General features: G+C 36.4%; 1 protein-coding gene across 1 annotated transcript in view; it reads right to left on the bottom strand.

Annotated features, from left to right (window-relative positions):
• The window catches only part of LOC107582905 (speckle-type POZ protein-like), an 88613-nt gene that overhangs the window by 19871 nt on the left and 48619 nt on the right, over positions 1-20123 (bottom strand). Inside the window, exons 3-6 of the mRNA XM_016268933.1 lie at positions 11981-12315; positions 10468-10589; positions 10189-10340; positions 573-700 (exon numbers count right to left, since the gene is read on the bottom strand). Of these exons, the coding sequence (XP_016124419.1) occupies positions 573-700; positions 10189-10340; positions 10468-10589; positions 11981-12058 (480 nt within the window). The 5' untranslated portion in view covers positions 12059-12315. The remainder of the gene's footprint in view (positions 1-572; positions 701-10188; positions 10341-10467; positions 10590-11980; positions 12316-20123) is intronic.

Genomic DNA, 20123 nt, shown 5'->3' on the forward strand with positions numbered 1-20123 from the left:
AAAACCCCCCGGTGTAACCAATAATTAAAATTAAAAAAAAAAAAAAAAAAAAAAAAAAAAAAACTTCCCTACTTGTACTACCATTCAAAAGTTTGAGATAATCAAAACTTTTATTTAGCATGGACGGATTACTGTCCCTTTTGAGCTACCTTCTTTTTTAATTTTTTGTTTATCAAAAAATCTATCCTTATTTTCACAAAAATATTTAGAAGCACAAATGTTTTCAACACTGATAACAATAAGAAATGTTTCTTGAGCATCAAATCAGCATATTTGAATAATTTCTGAAAGATCAGATGCCACTAAAGACTAGGGTAATGGCTGCAAAAAAATTAAGCATTTTCATCACAGGAATAAATTATTATAAAATAGATTAAAACAGAAAACAGTTATTTGAATTTTTAATAACACTTCACAATACAACTGTTTTAATGATCAATGCAATGCAATCTGGCTGAGTATAAGAGACTTTAGAAAAATCAAAACCTTACAGACTCCAAACTTTTGAAAAGTAGTATATCATAAAACCTATGAAAGGAAGTGCAGCATATGATTGGTCGTGCATCACTTACCTCACAGAAGAGTGTCAATTTGTCATCAGGCAGCAGCCCGTTGGCCTCATCGAGGAGGAAGTCTCGCCTTATGAACTTCTTGAACCCCCAGTCTTTTCCTTGTACGAAGCGATACGCCCGCTGGCTCTCTGCACAAAAATGAAAAACAAATACAGCATATTGGCACAAAATTGATTAGGTAGACACAGAACACCGGCCTTACTTCAGGTCTCTGTAATTATATGACCTGTTAACAAAATCCCATCGAAGGAACTTTTACCACAATATAAAACATGCACTAATTCAGTCAAGTATTAGAGTGAGGCAAGATATCTCACACATATCTCAGACTAATCTGAATTCAAATACTCTTTAAGAGGCTTTTCTGCCTATCTGGCAAGGTCTATAATCTTGCTCTCCATTAATTTCTGCATTATAACCAGTCTGATTATTCTGTGATTCTTCACTCTCCTGCGGTTTCTCTGAAAGCAACTTAAACCTCCATGAATGCATTTGTATTTTTATAGCTACTACGTCCAAACCTTCACTCCATCTTGACAGCAGATGTCTCAGCTGACCAGCAGGATCGGGTTCACATAACCAATGCTGGAAGGTATTTTGAATTTAAAAAAAAAAAAGATAAGAGAAAAGAGATGAGAAGGAGAACAAGGGGAAGGAAAATAAGTGGAAGAGAAAGGAAGACAATGAAGATGAAGAGGAAGATGAAAAGGAACAAGAATAAGAAGGGAAGAATCTACAAGAGAAGGACAAAGAACAAGACAAGACAGTGAAGAAACAAAAACAAAAAGAAGAAAAAGGAACAAGAAAGAGAAGAATGAAGAACAAGAATACATGAAAGTGATGCAGAATCAAGAGGTGCCGACAAAAATCCTACTGGGGGATTTCTCCTTAGTCACTGCTTTCATACACAGAAGGGGAGAGAAGAGAAATGCATGACACAGGAAGTGGCGAAGAGCGAAAAAAGGAGAGATGAATAGATTCCTTTGTGCTTTTGTTGCATAGAGCGTATGTGTGACAAGCACACTATATCAAGTGTGGCATCCTCTCTTCCTAAACGTTACACTTGTTCTACTGAAGCATCTTTCCTCTTTTCTCTGTCGGTCGAGCGCAGCTGGGGCTCAAGTCATTGCCGGTTAATCTGCGGCTGCTTGTTTGTGTGTGTGCAGGTGTTTTTAACATGGTGTGAAATGGCTTTGTGTTCAACTGTGACAGACATACAGATCTATGCAATGTGGAAGCACTGAAAGGGCAACCAAAGACATGCCTCAGGAAGACCCTTCACATCAGAACTTGAGTCACAGTAACTTTGCAATAGCTGCTGCTGGTATCCAATAGCAGAAAGGCCCATATAATGCTAATTATTATGATTACTATATTTGACATATAGGGGAAAAAAGCCCATTTTAGGAACATACATTTTTGAAATGTGATAATTAAGCACATGTCCTCTACAGATTCTTTTTACATAGATGTAACACTACATATTTTAGATGTATTAACACTTTTTTGTCAAATTTTACATTCACATGTTTTACAATGAGAATTGGGGGATAAAGGCAGTTGGGAAATGTGCAAAATTGTCACATAAATAAATAAATTAATTAACTAACTAACTTTGTGGCCAAGCATCACTTTATTTTTGTTAAATTAAAACAAATGATAAATGTTGTCTTTTAGATTAGTGGAAAACTGACACATCTTAGAGATTTATATAGCGACAGAACAAGAGGTTATAGTGCAATTTAATGAGACATACATAAATTATACATCTCAAAATGGTCAAGTATCAGCCAATTTATCGGTCTAAGTTATGCCTATGCTGAAGTATTGCTTCCAGGACTGCCCGTATTGCTCATGGGCTGTGATGTCTCGAATTGGACAGACAGGAGTGTTCACAGATGGCACGGTTTGATTCAGCTGCTTTGGAGAAGATGCTGATGGACCGGTGGGTAATTAACCCTCCCAGAATCAAGAACTCCTCAGTAAATCAAGTTACTCACCTATTAAACAGGAGAAGCAGAATTTCAAAACATACATTTTCAAACCCCACACCACACGGGCATGAACACACTACAGCACTACAGGTGAAAGCAACTTTGCTGGTCATTTGATGCCAAAAAAGGCCAAAAACAATACCATTTCAGATGTTTAACCATAACCCTTGACCACAGATGCACATAATGGAAGACTGAGTGAGAGAGAGAGAGAGAGAGAGAGAGAGAGGTGGAAAGAAGAGAGACGCTGATTGGTCTCTCGAGGAGGTCTGGGGTCAGATCAGGGCAGTGGCTAAATTTGTGCTTTCATTGGGGACGTCTAGCAACTAACCAATTGCAGTAGGGCAGGGCAAGTTCCTGTTGGCATCCAACCAAGGTCAGGCCTCTGTGGACACGAATACACAAGGAGTGTTTTAGGACATCTGACCGAATACAGCTCCAATAAAAAGGACTGACAGATGGATTATGCATATATAGAGGGAGAAGAGAGAGTTAAAGCATTGAAATAGAAAGAGTAGTCAGTGGTAATACATATTCAGGCCCCAGCGCTGCACTTTGGGGCACAGTGTCTAATGTTCTGGCACTCAGAGAGAAAGAGAGAAGGTTGCTCAGATCGCAAATGCACTAAGCATACACACACAGAAAGCCAGGAAGGTCACAAGGCCAAGTTCTATTTGCCCATACTTTAAACCACATCTGTAAGTGAGCAAAACTACACTGTAAAAAATGACTGTGATTTTAACAGTAAAAGACTGTAAAAATGCTACAGTAAAAACATGTTAACTGGTTAACAGTTTCCATACTATATTCGGTGAATAAATGTAACTACATTTAATGTAATTTTACAGTAAAATAATCTTAAAAATACGGTTTTTGGAAGTGAAAAAGAGTCATTGTATAATTTACAGTGAAAAAACTTAAATTGACACTCCCAGAATTCCCTGCATGACACTTCATATTTGATGTTTTTTTGTTGTTGAAATAACATGTTTCTTCTTAGTTTTTTCTTATCAGTTGTGTACATTATGATTTAATCTTACATCTAATGTTGTTAAATTAATGTTTATTGCATTATTTCAGTATCATGTGTGTCACCATGATGGGGTTTAGTGTTTGTGTGAATGACACTGTGCACCTTCTATAAGTATTGCCCTCCTCATCTCGTAGAAAAGCTGTTTGTGATGAGCTTTGGTTCATCATGTGACTCTCTCATCACCACTAGTTTTTGGTGGTTATCAGTGCATTACAATGGTTCAAAACAGATATTAGTACTTCAATATGTTGGTTTATTAACATTACATCAGTTAATGAAATACGGTATTTTATTGTGAACTTAATTTAAGTCTGTAAAACCTAAAATGTTGCTACCATATTTTTTACGGTGAAGTTCTGGCAACCACAGCTGCCGGTATTTTACCGTAAATGTCACAGATTTTTTTTTACAGTGTAGATGAATTCCTGTGGGCATGCATCAATTGGCCAGAGTTCAACAGCAAACCATTTTAATCTTGCAACACTGCAATTTCAAACTCCTTGAGAAAGACATTGAGGGTGTGAAGTAGTCTCAGCCTCGGACAAAACACCCATTGACCGCCCACAGATGACCTGATGCGTACTGCGTACTGATACGCACACACACACACACACAAACAAAAAGCTCAAGTTGGCTGAAATAGCCAGTTCTAATCCAGCTGGCTTGCACATATGCATTTTCAGGTGTCAGGATACACAGGTTTTTCTGCTGAAGAAGATTTCCTCATTGGATTTGCCAACATTTGCAAGGACCATGGCATCCAGTCTTTGAAAGAATTCCAAGAATAATACTCAAGCCACTTAGTAGCAAGCAAATTATATCTTTTAGCAGCTGGTCTTTTAGTTAGATGGTCGCTTTCTGTCTATATGGGTGGTTATAGTACAGAAAAAGCTGTAAAGTGGACAGATTTTACAAGAATAATAAAAAGTCTGGTTACATGACACTAAAAAGGAAAATATAGCGAGATCTCAACAACAACAACAACAAAAACATCTTCGACTTACACTCTGCCATTAATAGAGAGTTCAGTAGCACAATGTCAGAACAATAATGTGAGTAAACTGACATACAACAGCATCAACACAATCCTCTAGTGTAAACACTATCCAATAATTCCTCTTACCTTGACACACCTATACAAACAGACAGAGAGCAAAACACCTTTAACTGCCTGATATGATAAACCAACTGTCTCGATTGGGTCTGTAAAAATGTCTGGTCTCAGGGTGGCCCTCGGCTGGAGTAAGCTGCAACGTGAACCACATTATTTTACTCAAACGTCCGGCTACGTATTGTTAAACTAAAAACTATATATGACAGCAACAAAAACAGACACAGTTTAATAGCAGGTTATGAAATTAACACCTGCCACCAGCTGAATGGCAATAGTTTTAGCACATATGTGGCGGGTGACTTGTACGACATCTTGAATTGACTTTTGACAGGAAATTCTGTTGCTTAGAAGCAACGACACAAACTTGAATATTACATAAAACAGACAAAAGAAAAGCTATCAATATGCATGTTGGACCTACACATCTCACCTTTAGCTTCTGCACATGTTGCTGAAAAAAATAGAAATGAAATCCTCATCCTTCTGTGACTTTACAGTGAAACCGTCAGTGTTATAAACGTTGATCTATGGGAGTATTAACAGCTACGGGCCACATGGGGCTGAGAGCAACAGCAGTAAAGCTCTGTTGTGTAAATATTCATCAAACAGTCAATAGCCAATAAAGCACATTCAGAATCAATGTCTGTCAGCATGCAGTCTCAACTGAATAACTACACACAGCACGCAGCGAAAGTATCATCAACTGAGTAGTTTATATACTACCCAACATCCATCCAATCTACAGCTGTGTGAATCTTTCGTTTCTTTATTAGCCCAATGCCTCTGACCTTCAGCATCTCGATTTCTAAAAGCCTGTTCACAAAAAAAGAGAGAGAGATCTGAATACAGAATAATTCATCTATATGAACTAATTCTCAGCAAGTCTAAAATATATATATATATTTTTCTATCTACTTGTTTTCTTTTATTATACAAAAGCTTGACTACCTAACACCAGCACTCTCTGTTCGGTTCCTACTTTTTACTCTTTTTTTTTTAATTATAAAAAATACCTATAAAGGACCCTATAAAATAACAATACTTTTACAGCATTTAATAATATAGGTTTATCTTAATTTCTGCATACAGTTGACTTTTAATATTTCAAGTTAAACGTAAAATGTGACAGTTGAATTAACAACAATCGATAGTATATGTATAAAAAGTTCATTATTTCATAATCTGTAATGAATTAACTAATATTAAATTAACTTTTAATTATTAAACAGTAATGTACTTCTGATTAGCAAAAGCACATAGGCAAGAGATGTTTATTGCTGTGACAAACTGAAGGCATATATAATGTGGCATAATTTTAAATATTCCTTTCATATGTCCGGCAAACCTGATCACTGATCATCAGAGAGGAACAGGTTCCTCAGCACCTCTATTTGTTCATCGTCATGCCCATGTCTGACTCTGTAAACACAAGTCATGCTGCAAAGTCCCAGTGCCTTCTCACAGCCCTCTTAATTAAAGCACTTTACTTCGTTTTTATTTCTCTCTCTCCACCTCTGCTCCCCCCCCCCCTCTTCTCTCGTTCATCTTGCTCTCCCCCAGGAGGAGGGCAGGATTAAATTGGATTCTAAATGATCCAGAACCGATAGAGCAATTTCTGCTGCCATATTTTCATGCTCCGTCCCGCTTTAAAAACTCTCCCCATCAATGTACGGTGGCTGTCGGCACTCCCACGTCTCCGGGGACGCCCCAAGCATGTCACCCCCTCCCCAATTCCGGAGGGGCGGTAAATGGAGAGAACGTTGAGTGGAGGAAAGAGATGGAGGAGAGGGGGGAGGGTGGGGCAAAACACAAGGAATGCCTTCTCGCCCATTAAGGTGCAGAAAATGATAAAATTGGAAAATGAGAGACGGGGTTGTTTAACCTCTCATCTCATCCCGCTGCCACAACCTGGCACCCTTTTCTCTTTCTTTTGCTCCCGTTTCTCTGCCCATATGTGAGATTCTTCAAAAAGATGAGTGTGACTGCTGTTCGCACCTCAGTTTCATCTCTCCAGGCCACACGGAGCTTGCTACCTTTTGTATAACATCTAATACAGGCTTGTATAAAACAAATGCTGAAGAACATTTGTTTTCAATGCTAATATGCATTTATTGTTTGTACAGCACTATAAAACATTGTTTTAGTGAATTACAGTTCACTGTAAACAAAGATAAGAGAAAGCATTTACTGTATGTCCCTTATACACACGGGCAGAGATTTGGTGAGGAGAGCTTTAAAGGACCCAGAAATTAAAGTTCTGCCAACATTTACTTTATTTCCAAATCTTTTTTTTTTTTTGTCCAGCACAAAAGGTAAATATCCTTGACATTCTTTCAATATAACAGAAGTGGATGAAGACTAGAGCCGTCAAGCTCTAGAAATGACCAAAAAAAAACGCATTTAAGCATCAAAATGTGGTTCAGGGTTTCTGCAGGATTTTAAAGCTGAAATTTAAGACTTTTTAAGACCTGCACAAATAAAATTAATACCATATAAGCAGGGAAGGGTATCTATGGTAACATTAAATGGTAAAATGATTGTAAAAAGCATGATTTATAGTTCAGATACAAGTCTTCACAAAAACAAAAAGTTCACCACATCTCAGCCTTTAAACCATTTTTAAGAAAGAAAAATAAACTATGGTTACTATAGTTAATCCATGGTAACCACAAATTAAACATGGTTTCGCTACACTAACCAGGGCTGGAAATGGGGGGAACGCGGGGGGCGGAGTCCAGGGAGTGAATTTCGAGAGGGTATGACGTTCCAGCTCCAACTGGTTAGATTTTTTAATTCAACAGCCTATGCACATAAACGTAGCACAATATATAATAATAATCATTTTTAAATGAATCTTTTTGAACAGTCACTTGCTTCGTTCCTGAATGAATCAGCTGTTTGAAACAATCAAATGACTGAATGATTCAGTGACTTGCCGCCACCTATTTAAATAATTTAATATTTCTATATTCAGAACTTATTTTAAAACATTCATCACATAAAATTGTTATTATGAATTTAAATGCTTTCATCCCACCTCTGAGCCTCATTAAACAGTCTGTAAATATACCTAAATGCCACTTTGGTGTTCTTCTGTGCCACCTCTGTAGTGCAAAGATTAATTTTTTGATATTGATTGAATTTGATTGGTAACTTATGTTTCCTGACTGTGTCTTATTATACTAAGTGAATATATTGTTATAATTAACAAAAACAGTTTATAAATATAATTACACGGGGTGCCTTTGATCTTGATACCTAAAAAACATATGGTTTAGAGGAGACATGAAATAAGTTTAATGTTATAGATTATAAATGTTTTTATAATTAATTAAATCTAAAAGGTCGTCTAAAAGTTACCCCAACTTAGAGTTCCCCCAGTGAATTTTGGTCATTTCCACCACTGACACAACCATAGTTTAACCACAGTATTTTTTTTTGTAAAACTATGGTTATACAAATGGTAGTCAATATGCTTAAAAAAAAAACATGGTTACTACACTTTTACTATAGTAAAACCATGGTTAATTTTCGTAAGGAAAAGCTATAAATTATTAATGTAAACAACTATTATCAATCAACTATTAATTAAATATATTTTACTGTCTTAATCGTTTACATTTTTATAATGCATTATCTTCTTGTTGATCCACCAGTTCACATTTACAACACTGCGTGTTTGCAGCGTAAAGCCACATGGGTTGATTTTCACATTGGTCCGATCAAAAACAGCAGCTCTACCAGCAGGAGGCGCTTTTGAAGCGGCAGAAATACTGAGGTTTCCCGGTAACAGCAGAACACAAAGCAATGCAGCAGCTTGTCCCCAAATTTAAGACCTCTTGAAATCATAATTAAGACTTTGTTCAATTTAAGACTTTTTATGGCCTTAAATTTGATACAACTAAATGTAAGACTTTTTAAGAACCCGCAGAAACCCTGTGGTTTAAATGTTGTGTGCTATATTCCATGTCCTCTGAAGCCATACAATAGCTTTGTGTAAGGAACACACTAAAATTTCATTAAAACCTTGACATTTGCTCCAGCTGCACTTGGCAATTGATTCAGTACACAAAAAAAGGTAATAAAAAAATGAATCATGATCATGAATCAGACTAATCCGGTTCACGAGTTTAACTCACGATCAGTTGCAGCAGTTAAAGATTACCTAACTTTAATTCGTTATTTGATTATTTTTTAAATTTGATTAAGATTATTGGTGAACCACCAAAATTTCAGTCTGTTTGTCACATAAATCTATCATCTGGCTTCAAAACACCCGTAATATACTGTAATGCACAACATATGGAGTCACTTTATCATTCACTTTTGTTGCTTTTGCATCCATTTTGAAATTTGAAAACTACAGTCCTCATTCATTTGACATTTACATTTGACATTACATGTTCCATGGAAGAAAAAAACTCATTGGGTTTGACATTGGGTGAGTAAATGATGGCAGAATTTTGAACTTTTGGACAGCACCTAACCAAACACGCACCATTTCTTCTCTATACCAATAAACTCCCTGCAAGCTACAGAGTTTACTGACCTAACGCACACATACACATACTCGTATAATATGCATATTGATCTTTCAATGTGTTATTTTTGCTTTTATAAATGCACATTCACCAGGTTTTAACATCCACGCCAGGATGTCAGAAATATTTTTCCTATGAGAATAACAAAACCACCTTACAGAAACACACACCCCCAACTATGAATAATACTTGGTTTAAGTGAAAGTGAAATCAGGCATAAAGTTGTTCCATCTGTGCCACTGAAGGCCAAACCCCCTGTAACCCACTTACACCCATCAAACAGGACAGCCTCGAGGCCATCGCCCCAATAAAATCTCAATTAAAACACTGCCGCCTGCCTCAAATTTAATATTACGAGGGGAAAAGTTCACGTTGAATGTTATTACTTTCACAGAAAATACAAGAGCAATCACACTTTCAAAGGCATGCCACTCTGAGATGAACTTTGTTTCGCAGGTATCCGTGTCTGTAGGATCTACAGGTCCCTAAAGGAATCAAGCCATACTGAGCCAGTCTGCAAAAACGCTCTGAATAAATAAATGTTTCATAAAACACTGATTGTGATGAGTATGCGGCAATGAAATTTACTTCTGCTTATGCACAGTGTTTTTAAGGAGATCAAATTATACACTAGATTAGAGGTGGACGGCATGACAAAAATCACTGTATGAGCAATTTTATATCACTGAAATGATAGTTATTTTGGCTGGAAAATCAATTTAAAAAATGGTTTATATATAAGAAATAATAAAATACCTGAAAATGAAATTAGCTACCTTTAAATTGCTAATTCTTTTTAGTTGAAACTGGATGGACACAAAACAAAAGACAACTTATATAAGGAAGCTAATAGCATGGTATATACGGTATCATACTGCTTTCTTCACCAAATAAAAAAAAAAAATTATTCTTAAGAGTTTGATCGACATCTCACCCATAGCTTTGGTTTCCTCGCCCTTGGCATTAAGGATGGAGAACTTGAATTTCGCCCGAACCTCGCTCTTAGGACAGCTGACCAGGAGCAGATAGAGTGACAGATAATCTTTACTCTCTTCATCCAGACCTTTTGGATTCACTCTCAAACACCTGCTCAAAAACAAAGAATTTTACATCAACAGCTAGACTTTGTTTTATACTAAATAAAGTTTATCTGACAAGAAAAAAAAAAACTTAAAATAAGATGCAAATCCTTCTGCGCTCCTCCCCATCTTACCATTTAAGCTTGTCATTGGCCCCCGAGGAGAAGGTGGAGCTTTTGATGACCTCGCCCATCTCCTCCCGGCAGAAGCTGAAGTTGTTGATGGTCCACATATAGGAGAACTTAACCACTTTGATCTGGACAAACACAAACACACAAGAAGATAACAGACAAGACACTTCATTCTTCCATTTATCCATCTACTTTTTTCCCTTTCCTACATTAGATCCGCAAGTGTTGGCCAAGATATCAAAAAGCGACACATCAAAACCGGCTTTTATCTTAATATGTTCTGACAACAAACAGGATGGGTAGAACAAGGGATAAAAAGACCTCAAACAAAAACAGTGGGGGAGAATGATGGCAAGATAAATGAAAGCATTAATGGAACATGTTTCACTAGTCGTGGGGATTCTGAACACTCTGGAGGGTCCTGTGAAGTCACACACACTCAAAACACAGAGAAGATAATGGCCATATATCTTTTTAGACAGATATATACACAGATCACTCAGATACATACAGAGATGTTTTCTCAAACACATATTAGGTTTAGTATTATGTAATATGCTTATATTATATTTTTATAAAATATTGGTAATTTTTTTTAATACTTTTATTCTGCAAGGGTCTTATTGCTCAAAAGTGACAGTAAAGATTTTTATATTCTTACAAATAAATTGTGTTTCAAATGAACGCTGCTCTTTTGAATGAACTTTCTACTCATCAAAGAATAATAAAAAAAAAATGTTTCATGGTTTCCACAAAAATATTATAAGCAAATGTTTCTTTAGCACCAAATCAGCATATCATAATGATTTCTGGAGGATCATGTGACACTGAAGACTGGAGTAATGATGCTGAAAATCCAGCTTTGCATCACAGGAATCAATTATATACATTGCAAAATATACATTATAAAACATTCAAATAGAAAACAGTTATTCAGTTTTTTTTACTTTATTTTTGATTAAATAAATGCAGCCTTAGTGAGCATAATACTGCAAAAATGTATTTATTTTTTCCCAGAATGAAAAAGAGCAACATTAACATTCTGATAAACTACTCCTTTTGTGTTTCACAGAATGAAGTCTCAGGGATTTGAAACAACACATGAGTTAATTAACAAAGGTCATTTTTACCTTTAAAATGATATTTCAAAACTACTTCTAATTCCATTCAGCAGAGGAAAAAAAAAGGGATGCAGATCCCACATGGGCCTGTTGATCAGACATTTTTAGCATCGGACGAGACTTAATATGTGTCTGGGACACCAGGGGTGCTCAGATCTACACCTGGAAGATCTAGCTTCCTGCACAATTTAGTTCCAGTCTTGCTCAAACACACCTGCCAGTAATTTTCAAATAAGCCCATGAAGTTTGATTGGCTGGTTCAGGTGTGTTGGATTAGACGGGGAACTAACATTGAAGATAGACCACCAGAATTGAGCAACCATGTCGCAGAGTATACAGATTCACCGATTGACCCAGAACCACACACACACACACACACACACACACACACTCACCTGTGTGTAACACCAGCTTTCGGCCACAGGGCCGCTGGTCATTTCTGCAGGAGGCGGAGGACTCGGCACCCTGGACATCGCCAGTTTTGAGCGTTGGGGGTGGAGTAGGGGGAGGGTCACTACGCCAGCCACCGCAGGACGTCCCCGACAAAGCACACACACGTGATTACTCACTCAAAAGCAAATAACGCTCATGCACGCATGTGTTTTTCACAGCCGCCGCCAGGATCCGGGCACACACTCGTGTTCAGCGTAACCCAGAGAAATATAAAGGGAATGCAGGCAGAACCTTGAGGTGTTTTTCAGTATGCCGTCCAGTTCATTAGTTTTACAATCTGTAGCAGAGAAAACAGAGAGCAAAAACAGATTGAGAATTTATTTCAAAATATTTAAACTTTGATCTTCAAAAATAATTTAAATAAAATTAATTAAAACAATTTATTATTAGTAGTATTATGTCTGTGTACTTCCATTAACTTTTCAACCATGACCCAAAAAAAAAAAAGAAAAAGAGCACTCCGCTTATAATCACTAAAAAAAACTCATTTCAGTTTAACGCGATCTCTCAAAGTTCCGTTATAATCAATGAAGCTGTACACTGCACAATGAATCTCTTATTTACATCATGTTACACTTTGTTTGTTATAATGAGAGACTCCCGAGTGTGCAGCACTGAACAAAACTCTTTTCAGCAGTGAGTGGATTCTAACTTAAACGTTTGGCCATTGCGTTCAAGAAATCAACAAAAAATGTTGGTCATTGGCTACACTGATCAACGCTACAAAAACACATTGGAAATAGAAACCTTTGAAGCTCTCCAGAGTTCAAACACAAATACACACTGGAGCGTTTGGAAAATATGTTCGCCAGTATCCTATTTCTACAGCTTCAACTGAGGTGCTCTTGCTTTCGTTTTGTTCCCTCTAGCACTCCTATAAAACCGGTCGTGGATACAATTAAATGCAAAGAAATATGTAATGAGTATTTCATACATGTTTTCAGGCATGAAAAATTATCCAGATCATAAAAACATCGAGGCCAAAGCCACATCAGTAACGCGAGAGGGCGTTTATAGTGTCTGTATAGAGACACTAAAAAAGCTAGAAATTAAATTTAGCATTTATATAGGTTACATTAAAAAAAACAAGCTTTATATGATTTTTACGAATTTTAATGAAATACGTATTTTGAATAATGAAAATTAGTTTGTGTCTGCTTATACTATTCATCAGTGTTGGAACCATTGAAGAAAAAATGCATTTTCCGTATTTCGTTTCTGGGTTAAAAAACGAAAAATGAATGGACACATAAGTACACGGACCATAATAACATTAAATTTTCTTTAGTAGTTCATGTATAAAAATGAATAATTCCATATAAAAATAAGTTAATTATTGTATTAATAAAAGTACACGATGAGTGAAAAGACCAGATAACTGATTCACCATTAACAAATTGAAATTATTTGTTAAAATTAAATACAATTAATTAAAACACATATTACATGTAGTAGTAGTATTAAATTGTCAGTAGTAGTTCACGGATATAAATAAATAATATATAACAAATTTAAAAAATATTATTTTAATAAATATTGTATATTTACATTGATGTGTTTTAAAGCCATAGTAAGTGAAAAAACAATTCCATACTGTTCTAAATAGACTAAAAAAAACAAAAACAAACAAACACTTGCTGTGCCGATTTTGTACAATGGCAAAAAAGTTATGTACGAACCACTAAAATATGCAGAATCAAACAAACCACCACATCTTGTGTACTGTTTGATCTCCATTTGGTTGACACGTCTACATTTGCCACTGGTGTCAGAGTAAAAGCCAGATTCAGAAGCACCATCAGCAACTACAGCGAGTTTAAATCCGTCAAAGCTACGTTTATATAATGCTGGAAGAAAAAAATATTTCTTATTTTCCCCTTGTGTGAAAAAGCCCTCCCTCTCTTTTCCAGGAGAAAAGCACATTCATCATTCTATTGGCTCTCGCTCATTTCCCCTCAAACCTCTGAACCTTCAACCTTTTCAATCTCTTTTCTTCAGACCAAAATATAAATAAATAAAACAGAACCTCAGGACTAATCCTTATTTTTCCTCTTGCTGCTGCTAATTAAGGCACTTTAATCGTTAGCTGGATCCACCCTAGCCTTTAATGAACTGACCAGAAACACCAAACTAGCCACTTATCTAACAGTACAGTAAGTCATTAATAAGGCTAATTAATGGATATAAAAACAGTCCAAGGGAAGCTCGTGACTGATAACCAATTAAAGCAGAAAAGAAATTTCTCGCTCCATGAATGACATTTATAAATGTTTAAAGAACACATCGTCAAAGGGCCTCACGGTCATGAGCTAGGTAGAAACATCTTTATTAAAATACGTCACTTATAGGTAACTTTTTAATTTACTTCACAGAACAGCAAGATTTTCTGTGGTCAGATCAGAAAGTTATGAAGAGTTGGACATTTACCAGACACGCTGACTGGGGGACCTTTGATTTTAGCTCAACTTTAAAGAAAAAAATACAAGTATTATCCTCTCTTTTCTCAATATGAAGCGACCTCATCACCCTTTCATCTCTCATTCCTCTCTCCATTTTTTACTGTCTTGCGCTCCTCTCTCCCCTTTCTCACTCAACCTGCACATCCCTTCGTCTGCGAGCGAGAGAGACGGAGACGTTTCTTTCCCCTAATTAGCATCTGACTGAAAGGATAGACCACGGCCCGGCGGAACCTTCTGTAAATTGTACGACGATTTGAAAAAGAGAATGAGAGAGGAAGAGTATTTGGTGGATAAAAAAAAAATGAACAGTGTATTGTGGGGAGGAGAAAAGAAAAGAAAATATTAGGAGAATGAAAAGGTCAATTCAAAACTTTTCAGAAGTACAGAGCAACTCATCCATTTCCTAACTACACACTATGGCCGAGTGACAGTTAAATTATAACCCAATATTTTTCAGCTATTTAACAATACAGAAAATAGATCTCGATATGTATATATTTGCTCTGAAACGGCTTAAAAGAATGATTTTTCCAATTAGAGGAAGAATCATTTTGACTGAATTGTCATTTTATCCAAGTAGATTCAAAATGTTGAAGTAAAGGACTTCCTTGAAGACAAGGAAGAATATGTAATAATTATTTTATAATTATAATCATTTTGGTCACAAAGCACATCCACACTGCTGACATAACCCGTTATGACTTATCCTCACTGTGTGCACAAAATAGACTCTGGCAGTCAAGAACACATCACTGTTTTCTTTTCTTTTTTTTCAGTTTTCAAATATTTTCAGTTGCTGAAATGTGATTCCTATTAACAATTTTATTTACAGAACACAAACTTACCAATTCACCACATTTGCTACACAAGTTAAAAGAGACAATATAAAGACAATAGACAGTGTGAAATTTGTCTAATTGCTTTTATACTTGCAGGTTGTGAATCCTTTAGGAAACTTAAATAAAAAGAACTTTAAAAATAATTGGGATACTCACAATGTTGCTCAATTTTATATAGAAAAATCACCATGAAAATAAAGAATATTGGATGTATTGCCCAGCCCTATTACACACACCAAAATTAATGTTCAGAGGCAATATCCATTACCTTGTAACTCATTATTATCAGTTAAGCCAATCTCTCTTTTTTTCCCTCCTTCCTTTGTGCTATTTGTTTCTGATGAAAAACACTTGTGGCATTTCACTCAGTAAAACAATAAAATATTAATCATTCAAGTCAGGGAACAAGTTGGTGTCCATTTGCAATTCAAATTACCACTGACTTCCTGCCAATTAATTTCCACGCGCGTGTCTCCTATCATCACGTGTCTCCAGTTATCTATTTTCTGAACTTCATTTCCAGTGGTCTTTGTATGCTCATCTATTGGCACTGTCAATGCAAAATCACTCACGAAACAACCTTTCAGCACTGAAAACACACACACAAACAAACAACAGGTTACACTCTACACAACTGCAAGTTTAACAGGTAGGCCCTCACAGATTCAGCGTACACGCAACTCTACAGGAAATCTCACATATTTCCAGAAATCTATAATTATCTGCAAAGTTCTAGTTTGCATCCATAAAGTTTAGGGAATTTGTTAAACCAATAAAAGTGCAGCATGTTCAGGTGTATTTAACACACTTAAATGCATTCCACAGAAAATCTTGTAATTCTGTCTGTGCCTATACAGGCGATAACCCACACATGAACACTTTCAGCACTGAAAACACACACAAACAAACAACAGGTTACACTCTACACAACTGCAAGTTTAACAGGTAGGCCCTCACAGATTCAGCGTACACGCAACTCTACAGGAAATCTCACATATTTCCAGAAATCTATAATTATCTGCAAAGTTCTAGTTTGCATCCATAAAGTTTAGGTAATTTGTTAAACCAATAAAAGTGCAGCATGTTCAGGTGTATTTAACACACTTAAATGCATTCCACAGAAAATCTTGTAATTCTGTCTGTGCCTATACAGGCGATAACCCACACATGAACAGGGTGCACACACATACACTTCAGCTGTCAGAGAAGTATGAGAGGGGGAATCTGAGCTTGCAGACACACACCAGATCAAAGAAACAGCATGTTTTACATGTGATCCTGTTCATTAGTTTGCAAACTACTCAATATGTGACTTTATAACTGGACCATGCACACATCATCTAGGGATTTAAGAGACAATGATGTTTAAACCTTAATTTCATAGCTAAGAATCCATATTTGGTCAATACACTAACAGGGCTTGATGCTTACATTTTTTCCCAAGAGGCACCAGTGCTCCTACTTTAAAAAATTTAGGAGTGCACAAAGAACTTGGGTACAATGAAAATTGATCAGATCATTTGTTTTTCCTTACTAAAGGAATATGACGAAACAAGCAAAACTATTTAATATATTTGAACACACAAAATTATACTAGGTTTTTAAATATTTCTGCTTCAAACTATATGCATTTAACAATTATGGATTTATTTATATTTTTTCTATTTAAACGCTAGATAGTTTATGTAACGGAAATACCAATAGTAACCAGAAAAAAATATATTCTGCATGATTTAACTGTAAACAAGCCCCATATGCTCTTATTTTAAAATGCCTTTACTACTTTACTACTATCAGTGAGACAAAATATGCACTCTTACAATCTAGAACATGCTACAATATAAACATAGTCATAATTCATCACCAGTACATCATAAGCAATCACTGGGCATAAATACACTAATTGCAAACAGCTCTAAAACAGCAAGCATGTGGAACATGCAACAGCATCACATTTTATTCTGTTTAATAATCTTTTAAAAATAATTATTACAAATTTAAAATAAGTTTAATCATGATTCTTGATTCCCGTTTTCCAGACATACATTTAAGACCTATTCAAATTAATTAAGCCTTATGTTGTACCATTTAAGATGTTTAAAGCTTTTTTTATAACCTTATATTTGAAATACACAATAATAATTGAATTTAACACAATAAGGATCCACAGGGGCCTACTTTTTTATTCACACACATACTCCTAAATGCATTTTACACATTTATTTTTAGTCCCAAATGCAAGCGAAATTCTCACACTGTCGAGCCCTGACTGATGTGTAACAATTCATAAACATAACTATGATAATCAAAATCCATTTGAAGTCAGAGTACAGCTTGTTTGGTTGGTGTGAACGCATTTTTTTCCATTGGAATTCACACCCGAGTCTGCATAAAAAGATTAGATACCCTATCAACAACATATATCATTTGCATTTTTGCACGCTCCCAGACACACAAATTACAAAATAATGCATTTTTCATTGCTGCTTTCTCTGAAAAAACAGCCTTCGGAGGGCAGCTCACATGCTTTACATCCTGCGATTCATAGCATTCACAGCAGACAATGGGACATTCTGTGTGTGCAAAACTGTGGTGCTAAATCTAACGGGATTACAAGTTCAATAATACAGCGAATGTGGGGTTCAATATCTGATCAAACTCGAGTCTGACCAAGCAATAGAAACAAGTGTTACAACACTCTTATACAACTGACTTGGTTAAATCATGATTAGTTTACAGCAGTGTCCGACAGCATCTGAGATCTGATCGGCTGGCACATACGAGGCGAGTGGGACGAGATGGGTGCCAGGCAAGGGGATTCAGCCCTCGAGGAATTCATTACTGCAAATGTTACCCAGCCAAAATAATTAATGAATTAATGAGGGGAAGGGAGATAGAGCGAGGGAGAGAAAACACACAGCGTTTCTGCACTGAAATTCTCTTTTAGTTGTGGCTTGAAAGAGAAACATTAAGTACAGCCCCACCCAGCAGACTCTCCCTACTGGATTGAGCTTCTTGTGAGGAAATGAGAACCATCACATGACATTTCACTTATTTAAGCTCCTCCCACATAGAACAAGTCAACTACACACTGTCAGAAGGGGAGTGGCTTAATATAGAAAGAGGAGGAGTTTAGCATGGGTTTGGGGAGGAGTCCACAGAGAGGATATAACTTCGGGAAGATGGGTAAAATTTCTCGAAGACATTTTTCTTTCTGGTTTAATTTTATCCAGGCTCTTTTTTCTCTCTCCACAGACACAGAATGAAAGAGATATGTTGGAAGAGAGTATCAGACTTTTTTCTTTTACTTGACCTTATTCAAACCCCTATGCAATGCTAAAATACATTCAGGGTCAATGTTAGGTTGACATCTAAAAAACACATTTAAACTCAACATGAAATGTTAATTGCAACCCACTTTACTTCCACATGACATTTCCAAATCAAACAGGACATTCGACAAGGACATTCAAAACAAGTTTCTTCTTCTTAGGCACATTGCTCCTTCCTGGAGCATAGGCCATCGACGACTGTCCTCCAGCATTGTCTGTTCTGTGCTACCATCACCAGCTGCCCCCATCCCATTCCTGTCAGCTTGACTTCTGCATCCAGGTTTTCATCACATTTTGATGTGATGAAAAAAAAGATAGTTTTTTTCTCCTTTGAAGTTGTATAAATGAATCTCAAATTATCAGGAACATGTATTAGGAAAATAAATTAAGTCAATTCAGACTTCATGCTGACTTTATGATGCATCGATGGACAGATTAGATTCCATGAAAACGACTTACCAATTCAAAGTTCAGCTGACAAAACATGCAACACCTTTTCACTGAACAAAAAAAATAAAACTACTATGGAAAATGAATGCTAGACGTGACCTTAAACCAATAAGTGTGTTAGGCATCCTTGGTAAATATGAGCAAAGGCAGCTGTGAAAATAAATCTGCATCGTTTATCCTTTTGATCTTTCATTCAATAAATTCACAAAATTCTAACCTATCATTGAAGTAAAACAATGGAAAGTGGTGGGGAAATCACATTATGAAATAAATGTTTTTCTCTAGTTCACGTTGTCCACAATTATTGCAACGTCCTTTTCCCAAGATAACAGCTCTGAGTTTTCTAATGCCTGATGAGTTTGGAGAACACCTGACAAGAGATCAGAGACCATTCCTTCATCCAGAATCTCTCCAGATCCTTCAGATTCCCAGCTCCGTGTTGGTGCTTCTTCTCTTCAGTTCTCCCTACTTTAGGGTTCAGGTCAAACGACTGGGACGACCATGGCAGAAGCTTCATTTTGTGCTCAGTGACACATGTTTGTGTTGATTTTGATGTTTGTTTTGGATCATTGTCCTGATGGAAGATCCAACCACGGCCCATTATAAGATTTCTAACAGAGGCAGTCAGATTTAGATTTTTTATCTGTTGGTATTTGATAGAATCCATAATGCCATGTATCTGAACAAGATGTCCAGGACCTCCGGCAGAAAAATAAGCCCACAACATTAAAGATCCAGCAGTATATTTACAGTAACCGTGGACATGGGGTACTTTTTATCCCCGTTTGCACCAAACCCATCTGGTGGGTTTGCTGCCAAAAAGCTCTTTTTTTAGTTTCGTCTGACCATAGAAGCCAGTCCCGTTAGAAGTTCCAGTCGTGTCTGACAACTGAATATGCTGGAGTTTGTTTTTGGATGAACGAGAAGGATTTTTCTCGAAAACCGTCCTGAACAACATGGTGATGTAGAGACCGTTTGATCTTTTTTTTTTTTTTAGGCGTTCTG

This window comes from Sinocyclocheilus grahami, unplaced genomic scaffold (assembly GCF_001515645.1).
Source record: "Sinocyclocheilus grahami isolate Dianchi unplaced genomic scaffold, SAMN03320097.WGS_v1.1 scaffold48.1, whole genome shotgun sequence".
Classification (NCBI taxonomy): domain Eukaryota; kingdom Metazoa; phylum Chordata; class Actinopteri; order Cypriniformes; family Cyprinidae; genus Sinocyclocheilus; species Sinocyclocheilus grahami.